This window comes from Falco naumanni, chromosome 7 (assembly GCF_017639655.2).
Source record: "Falco naumanni isolate bFalNau1 chromosome 7, bFalNau1.pat, whole genome shotgun sequence".
NCBI lineage: Eukaryota > Metazoa > Chordata > Aves > Falconiformes > Falconidae > Falco > Falco naumanni.
Genome location: NC_054060.1, coordinates 70264033 through 70273276, shown reverse-complemented (window position 1 = coordinate 70273276; position 9244 = coordinate 70264033). Strand labels below are relative to the sequence as shown.

Genomic DNA, 9244 nt, shown 5'->3' with positions numbered 1-9244 from the left:
GCCCCGCGCCGCGCCGTCCGGCCGCCCGCCGTCCGGGCGCGCCCGCCGCCCCTTCGCCCCGTTCCGCCGGTATGGAGCGCCCGGCCGCGGCCTGCCCGCTGCTGCGGGATCTGCCGCCCGGGCTGGCGCTGGGGCCGTCGCTGTCCCGGCCGCGGGGGACCGGCGTGTGGTGCGTGGGCCGGGCCCTGCCGCCCGGGGAGCCGCTGGGGCCGCCCGGGGAGGCGGCGGCGGGCTGGGTGAGGTGAGTAGCGGGGCGGCGGCGGGGCGGGCGGCCGCTGTGGCCCCGTGCCTTGCAGCGGCCCCGTGCCTTGCAGCCTGGTACAGCGGAGCCCCGAGGAGGCCGAGGCCAACGTGGCGCTGGGCTGGGCGGGCGGCCGGCGGCAGCTGCGGGCGCGGCGGCCCATCGCGGCGGGCGCGGAGCTGCTCTACTGGCCCCAGGAGCCCCGCGGGGCCGCGGCGGCGGAGCGGCGGTTGGAGCGCGGCGAGGGGACGGCGGCGGCGCGGGACGCCGGGCCCAGGGCCGCCCCCGGCGGGACGGCGGAGTCCCCCGCAGGTAGGTGCCGTGCCGTGTCGCGGGTCCCAGCCCGGGGGGAAGGAGCCCCCTGGCCTCCCGGGTCTCGGCGGCCGGGTGGCCTCGGCTGTGCCCGGTGCCTGTGCGCCCTCGCCCGGGCCCGGCCTCGCTGTTAACGGCCCCGGTCTTGGGCTGGTCACGGTGGCACCTCCTAGGAATGCCGCCACTGGAATGCCGGAGTGCCGCACGGGCGCCGTTTGTGCTGAGGGAGCACAGACACCCCCCCACCTTAGAATCACAGAGTCGTCCCGGTTGGCAAAGCCCTTTGAGACCATCGAGCCCAACCGTCACCCCAGCAGTGCCCAGCCCACCCCAACCCGTGTCCCCAGGTGCCACAGCTGCGCGGTTTCTGAACACCTCCAGGGATGACGATGCCCCCCTGGGCAGCCTGTCAGTGCCTGACCACGCTTTCTGTGAATAAACTGTGCCTCATTCCCAATCTAAACCTCCCCTGGCACAACCTGAGGCTGTTTCCTCTTGTCCTTCCCCAGTTGAAAAGAACAAAAGGTCATAAAAGCAATGGTTTTCATGCCAGAGCCCCAGGATTACTGCGTAGCAGAGTATCTGTCTCCAGTGCTCATGTTCCTTTGATCCACCAGCAATCATGTCATATAACAACAGCCAGCGTTAATTCACCTGCCATGCTTTTGTGTTTGTGCAGGGGATGCTGATGTCTCCAAGGCAGTAGCTGATGAAGCCTCAGTCCTAGATGCCCCTGCTGCGGTTAGCAGGCCTGCCGCCAAACATTTCCACAGGCTGCAAGATGAGGAAAGCACAGCTTCTGAACGTGAGCTGTGGCAAACCGAGGTGCTGAGGACTGAGAACCGGCACTTTGAGACCATCTCAACCGTTAAGGTCAACGGCAGGTGCAAGGAAGAATCTGACAAGGGTGTGGATCCCGGATCTGCAGCAGAAAAAGTGAAGATGGGGCATAAAGAAGCATATCCAGGAGACGTGGATCTGTTGGCACCCTTAAGCAGGGTTCAACTCGGTGCTCCCTTGGTTGGCAAGCCATGCAAGGTGCATACTCTGGCCATCCAGCTCCAGAATTGCCTCCAAGACTGCAATGGTGGGACAGCTGGGCAGGAATCCCAGCAGCCCAGTCCTTCCAAAGGAGAGAGTGTAGAGACTTGTGAGAAAGAGAGCAAAGCTTCCAAAGACTCCAGACTGGCATCCCCAGAGCATGGGGGGAAGGGCCCACTGGAGGGGCCAGAGGAGTATACGGAGCTGGTGGGGGGTCATTCTGGCAGCCCAGGCGCCCCACCAAAAGCTCCGGCCCAGAAAGAGATGATCAAGCGCAGGTACCGCTGTGGGGAGTGTGGTAAAGCCTTCCTGCAGCTCTGCCACCTCAAGAAGCACCGTTTTGTCCACACTGGCCACAAGCCCTTCCTGTGCACAGAGTGTGGCAAGAGCTACAGTTCAGAGGAGAGCTTCAAGGCCCACGTGTTGGCCCACCGGGGCCTGCGGCCCTTCCAGTGCACCCAGTGTGACAAGGCTTACCGCACCAAACGGGACTTGCAGGAGCACCAGGTCCTGCACACTGGCCAGCGCCCCTTCTCCTGCAAGCAGTGTGGCAAGGCCTTTGCACGCCGCCCCTCTCTCCGCATTCACAGGAAGATCCACCTGGCCACTGGGACTGGCCCAGCTGGTCCCAAGGGATGCCAGTGTGCCATATGTGGACGCTACCTGGCCAACCCTGGCTCCTTGCGCAACCACATGCGCCTGCACACGGGGGAGCGCCCTTACGCTTGTCCTTACTGCGGCAAGGACTTCCGACAGCAGAGCAACCTGCGCGAGCACCTCCGGCTGCACACGGGAGAGAAGCCCTACAAGTGCCGCTTCTGCGGCGACGCCTTCCCCAAGCTGCCAGAGCTGCGGCGACACCTCATCTCCCACACAGGCGAGGCCCACCTGTGCACCGTGTGTGGCAAGGCGCTGCGGGACCCCCACACGCTGCGTGCTCACGAGCGCTTGCACACAGGCGAGCGCCCTTTCCGCTGTGAGCAGTGTGGCAAGTCCTACACCCTGGCCACAAAGCTGCGGCGCCATCAGAAATCCCACCTGGCTGGCAAGCCCTACAAATGCGAGCTCTGTGGCATGGGCTACACCCTTCCCCAGAGCCTTGCACGCCATGTCCTGACTCACAAGTTGGAAAAAGACCCTCAGGAACTCGCCACTGCGGTGGCCCCGCTTGCTGTGGCTCTACCCCAGGCAGCGAGGAAAGAGCATCAGAGGAAGGCCCGCCAGGAAGAGGTTGCAGCAGAGCCCACCTTGCTCATGGTGGAGGTGCCGGGACCAGCGAATGAGTCTGAGCTGCTGATCACAGCCAGTGGTCACTGCGTTGCTACTTACCCATCTCAAAGCAGCCCCCCAGATCCTGGGGCACATGGGAGGGCCGCTGGACATTTGCCATCAGCAAAGGACATCATTGAAATCACCATCTCCAAGCATGAGGACAAATGCATTATAGTGCAGGATGAGGGCTCACTGAGTGATGTGGTCATCATCCAGGAGGGGGTGGGCTTTGGAGCAGTGGCAGAAGTGGTGGAGGTCGAGACTGGGACCTGACTATCCCAGCCTGCCCTGGCTGATCTTCTGTACTTATTAAAGTGGGGTAAAAAAAACCAACCAAAAACCTAGCTCTTTTGTCTCTCTGTGGTAATAAGGCCCTGCGGCTCAGCCCCAGGCAGAATTAGCAGTCTTGGAGGCGACTGCGTGTGCAGACCCAGGTCTTTTCAGTAGCTGCTCCTTGGAGCTATGAGCCTACACGTGGCACAGGCCAGTCCTGGTGCAGGGAAGGCACTGGCTGTTGGTAGAAATCACTTTTTAGAGAAGGCGCCCACAGCATTAATGAGCAGTGCTTCTGCTCTGCCTCTGTTAGGCTGTCAGTGGGTCACACACTGCGCGAGCACCTCCGGCTGCACACAGGAGAGAAGCCCTACAAGTGCCGCTTCTGCGGCGACGCCTTCCCCAAGCTGCCAGAGCTGCGGCGACACCTCATCTCCCACACAGGCGAGGCCCACCTGTGCACCGTGTGCGGCAAGGCGCTGCGGGACTTCTGTAGGGAAGGCAGGAAAAATCTCAAAGCAGTGGATTTGAACAATGCCTTCCTTTCAAGTTTTCTTTTAATTAATTGTTGCTATTCAAGCACTTTCCTGGGCTTTCACTTTTGGAGCTCAGTAGCACTTCTGATCATTTGAAGGTGATGCTGATGCCAGATGTTGCTGGGTAGAAGCTTCCCAAGTGTTTACAAGGTGTTGCTTGTGGGTTTTTTGAAGAACATTTTTCAAAATTAGCAAAAGTGAAGTCCTGCCTTGGGGCTAGGGCTGCGTGTTCCTTCTCTACTGTTTTGCTTGCTGTCAGCTTCCTGGCCTTGGGGTGACTGGATGGTCTATCTGAGGAGATGGAAGGATAGGTTCGTGTCTCGCTGTGCGAGTAGCGTTTTACAGTGTAATTTTCACTGTTGCCAGCCAGCAGACTCCTCACCTCTCCAGGTAAGGGTTCAACAGTTCGTCTGCTCAGATCTTGTCTTTCTCCTCCACATTCAAGTTTGGTTCATTGATCTGTTCCCCTTGTTTTTCTCACACGCTTGCTTCCTCTCTTACACTTCTTTCCTGCTCCTGCACTAAAGAGATAAAAGACAGCACCACTGCCACTACACCCCAGTATTCCCACTACTCCACCGTCTTCAGTGCTCATCTGCCAGCTGAGGCACGCTGACAGGAACTGGTCCTGTTTCAGGAAGTGCACAGTTCCTGATGCCACGTGAACTTGACCTCATAGGAAGAGACTGAAAAGAGACCTAACAGGTCTTTCAGACCTGCCCACTTTGCACTCCCTTTTTAACCTGTTAAACCTTGCTTTCATTTGCTGCATCTCAGTTTTAGCTGTTCTTGCTCTCTGTCTTGCACCTTTCTAACATCTGCATTTCCCCAAAAGTTTAGTTTAGGGGCTTAAATTCTCTGGGCTTTTTATGCCCACTGCAGAGGAGGAGGGTATATTGTCACCGGGGGATCATCAGTAACACTGTTCCCTTTTGGGGTGCTACGGCTGCAGCAATGTGGCAATCTGAAAAGTTACTCTGTGGTTTCTGCATTCAATTTTTTTCCATAAACTTTTACAACCAGTTTGCGGATAAGGTGCTAGAGTTGGGTCAACGACACTTTGATGTAAAGCGAGGATGGAAGGTGAATTCACCGAACGAACCTTTGGATGTCCTTATTTTTAGCTATTTTCTTCAAAGTCAGGGGGCAGATGAGCTCAGTCTTTGCCCTCAGAGCTTGGAGACAGACCAGTGGGAACACGGGCGTGTGAGGGAGGCTCATATTTGAAGCTGCAGTGCTTCCTGCTGCTCTCCCCTTGGTGCCAATCCTAACTTGCAGTTTTCAAATATTGACACAGCTGCAAAGTGTTCTCACTGGAGCTGGGCTCGTGCGCTATGTTTGAAGCATGTGCCCTCTGTCACGGCAGAGTCGGGAGGGAACGGGGAGCAGCTGGGGGAAGGGGAGAATCCAGGCCCCTATTGCTTAATCTGCTGACCTGTGACTACCTTCTTTATTCTGAGATAACAGGAGAGAAAAAGTAGGAGCAATTAGGAATTAGGAGGTCTTCACAGAATTGTTACTCACCTAACAGTTGATGTGGGTAGGTAGGGGCAGATCTGTGCTGAGCTGCGCGTATCACTCGGCAGCAGGATGAACTCAGCCAGCTAATCCTGACTGAGGAGCCCACAGGTGGCTCCCACTGATGCCACTACCGTGTCTTTGTCTTCATCTTAGAAGCAGCATGTTCTTAGGTGAACAACCTTTTGCTTGACAGCAAAATAATGAATAAAGTTGTTTACTCCTAATAAAATCCCATAATAGCCCTGAAGACTCTGATGCTGGTGAACTTCAACGTAGATGGAATCTGTGCAGCGTGCCATGGCCCAACTAGGTATCTGTCCGATGCTGTACAACTTGATGTTTGCAGCAGCTGAAGGGGTGTCTGGTAATCTAAAGCTATACCCTTTCTTGTGTTACGTCTGATAAAGATATTTTAATTAATACATTATGTGCTCCGAGTGCCCTTCCTACCGGGATCCATAACAAACACTTGCACCAGTGCATTACACCCGGTGTAGCTGGCAGGACCCTGGTGAGAAAGGCATTGCTGGAAGAAGGAAAGCAAGGAAAAGGATGGGTGCGTTACAATGCCAATAATCGTTACGCGTCAGGGCAGCAGACACGTGGATGACCTGGCTGGCTGGAGATGTACACCTGCTCCCCTTACAGCATCAGGCAGAAACGCTGGTTTCCTGGCTGGTGGGGCTCCACCACGCTGGCAGGGCTCCACCAGGGCTTCAGCGTACTGCCGCAATGCTCCAGGGTGACAAGTGCACAGGTCTGTTGGATGGTTGGGATCCTTCATGCTGGCGGGGCCTCACCAGGTATCAGGCATGCACATAAACTTCAGTGTTACACCCAAACCTCACACCGTGGCCAGGGTTCAACCCTCGGCCAACTTGTAAACTGGCTTAAACCTGACCAAGGTGTTGGAATGAAAAGGCAGCAGCAGGCTCCGAGGGAAGGGGATGATTCTCTGGGTCCTGAGGTCCTCCCTACATGGTGGCTCTCCCGTCCTCAGGGACAGGGAACCCCTGGGAGAGGGGGATTCATCCTTTATGATTGCACCCAAAGCGTGAGAGCTGGTGATCAAGCAGTATAACTCACTTCAGGAGCAGACTGAGGAACACCCCAATTACTCAACCAGCAAACTGTACTTGTCATAGAGCAGGCAAAGAAAGGCTCAGGGAAATAGGCCAAGGGCAAATCCTCTATACTCTGCTCCCTGGAAGGTGGAAAGATAGTTACATATGAAATAAACAATTGCCAAAGGCTTTCTTAACTTAAAAAGAAGAGTCAACTCACAGAGGGAAAGAGATCAAAACGCCCAGCTGTGCTGAAAGCTGGAAGGGTAAAGGTATGAATCTTAACTCTCTTATCCTAAGAAAGAAAACAGCATCCATCACTCATGGCTGAGCGAAGGCAGAAAGAAAACGAAACAATAAAAAGTTGTTTACAGGAACGGTGAATCGATGGAAGAGTTAAATGTTCGAGGGGTGGAAGTCAAAGTCCCCGGAGAGGTGATAGCTGATGCACGCTAACCACCAGAATGGGAGAGAGGAGCCCTAGAAGCACATTACAGAACAAGCAGAGGCTATGAAGTGAAGAGCCAGCATCTTTAATTACTAATATTGTTGTAAGATATCAGAAAGGGCTGGAAAATGTCCCAGGATGTAGTGAAAAATCTGCAATTATAAAGCAAAACCAATGTAAAGAAATAGTTGAAACTTAAGTGATCTTGAGATAAAAGGTTTCAGCAGCTACAGTGAACAACCCAATGGCCCTGGTCGGTGGGTTTGTCCTATTTCACAGAGGGAAAGGAAAGAAGAACAGCAACTGGAAAAGAAGCAGCTAGACATAGTGCCAGAATAGTTGGTTTCAGAAAGGTTGTGGTTTTTTTTTAAACAAGTCCTTAAGCAACAGAAGGAATGTAGGAACCAAACCAGAAGTAACGTTAAAGGAAGATGGCATAGGCAAGTATTAGAGGATACTCATAACTGTGTGATAATGAAGCTTAACTGCTATATTCTAGTGTTGCTTAAAGTTAACCCTATATAATGCATGATACCATGGAAGGTGCTAACACCTTTCCTTTAAAGAAAAAACAAAAAGATGGTAAAAATCTATGCATAAATAGATTGACTTAAGCTGCAGCATAAAGGCTCCCTGGTTAACATAAAGAGGAGACAGAGAGAGATATGCAGGAATGAAAAAAAAAAAAAGACTGAGAACATTGGAAGCTGTAATGAAGGGAAATACTCTGGTGATCCATGTAATGAGTTGAGATGAGAAGGTGCAGGCCAGTGCCACACAGATGTACCACTTTGCCACAGCATAAATTTACCTGGCTAATCCCAACCAAGGAGCCTACAGGCTGCTGCCACTTGGCACCTGGTGGTGATGCCACCACCGTGTCTTTGTTTTTATCTTAGAGCAAAGCAGCACATTTTTATGTGAACATCCTTTTGATTGACAGCAGGCATGGCAAAGAGTTGTTTACTTCCAAGAAAATCCTATAAAACCCCTGAGGACCGTGACACTGGTGAACTTCAGAACAGACACACTAACTGTGCAGCGTGGCAGGGGCTGATGCTATGCTGCTTGGGCCGGGTGGCCCAGGAGGCCAGCAGCGCCCTGGCTGGTGTCCCACACGGCGTGGCCAGCGGGGCCGGGGCAGTGCCCGTCCCCCTGCGCTCGGCACGGGGGAGGCCGCCCCTCGAGCCCTGGGCTCAGCTCTGGGCCCCTCACGGCCAGAGGGACACTGAGGGGCTGGAGCGTGTCCAGAGCCGGGCGGGGGCTGGGGGGGCTCAGCCTGGAGAGGAGGGGGCTGGGGGGGCCCGGTCGCTCCCTGCAGCTGCCTGGCAGGGGCTGTGGGCAGGGGGGGTCGGTCTCTGCTCCCAGGGAACAAGCGACAGGGCGAGGGGACACGGGCTCCAGCTGCCCCAGGGGAGGTTCAGGTGGGGTACCGGGAACAATTCCCTCATGGACAGGGTGGTCAGGCACTGACAGGCTGCCCAGGGACATGGTGGCCTCGCCATCCCTGGAGGTGTTCAAGAACTGCACAGCTGTGGCACTTGGGGACACGGGTTAGGGCTGGGCTGGGCAGTGCTGGGGTGACGGTTGGGCTCGATGACCTTAAAGGTCTTTTCCAGCCTCACTGATCCCATGATTCGATGACAGTCGAGCAAGGTCCTCTGCTGGGCTCACACAAATGTGGGGCTGTTTGTACCTTCTCCTACCAGAGACGCTGCCGCGTGGGGTGGCAGCAGCTCTGACCTCACCACTCTTCAAAACCTGTCTGCACCCTGACACCTCCTTTGTGTCCCTGCCTGCACGCTCCGCCTGAACGCTGCTTCCCCTTGCTAAGTAACACGGGGTGTTTCTAGGGTTGTGCCTAATCCTGCCTCCACACGCTTCTCCACCCAGGTTATCTCCACCTGGGACAACCCAGCCGTCCCTAAAAGTATCTCTCCGAAGTCCAGGGGTGTGCATGGGTGAGAAAAGATGATCCTCTTAGATGAGGGAGTGAGCCTCTGCAACTGCTCTTTGTACCAGTGGCCACAGTCATTCCTCAGCCACCCTAATGCTAATATTTGCACTCCTTCTATGGAGACAAACATTACAGATGTATCTGCTGCACGGAGGCACAGCACAAAACATGCTCCCTGCTGGGAGAAAGCTCTTTTGTGCCATGTGGCAATTCCTGAGGCTGCCCCCACCCTGCCCGGCTTTCTTCTGCTGGTTTCTCACCCTGCCAATTTTCTGCTTGCTGTAGGAATCGTTACTTTTCCCAGCTCCAGTAGCCCTTGGTAGTCTTGCCATGCTAGCTGATGTCATGACATCCAGACTATTCCTGCCTCCCTGTTCCTGAAAACCCTTGTTTTTCTGGCTGGTTTTGGGCGTGCAAGCTCCAGGCTCGTCAGAGCTTCTGTTTCCTTTTGGAGATACTTTTGTACGTTCTACTGGGTGGAAGTAAAAGTGGGAGCCCAAACATCATGCTGCTTCACCCTCTTCCACTCCACTGGGAATTGTAGCGCAGTGGGAAGCGTGCACTGCCAATGGCACTGCT

At 55.1% G+C, this 9244-nt stretch overlaps 1 protein-coding gene across 1 annotated transcript; it reads left to right on the top strand.

Annotated features, from left to right (window-relative positions):
- The first annotated feature begins 18 nt into the window (after positions 1-18).
- ZNF408 (zinc finger protein 408) lies at positions 19-3200 on the top strand. The gene is made up of 3 exons (XM_040602061.1): positions 19-241; positions 315-553; positions 1233-3200. Exons 1-3 carry the CDS (start codon positions 72-74, stop codon positions 3137-3139), a joined length of 2316 nt encoding a protein of 771 aa, XP_040457995.1. The 5' UTR covers positions 19-71; the 3' UTR covers positions 3140-3200.
- The last annotated feature ends 6044 nt before the right edge of the window (positions 3201-9244 follow it).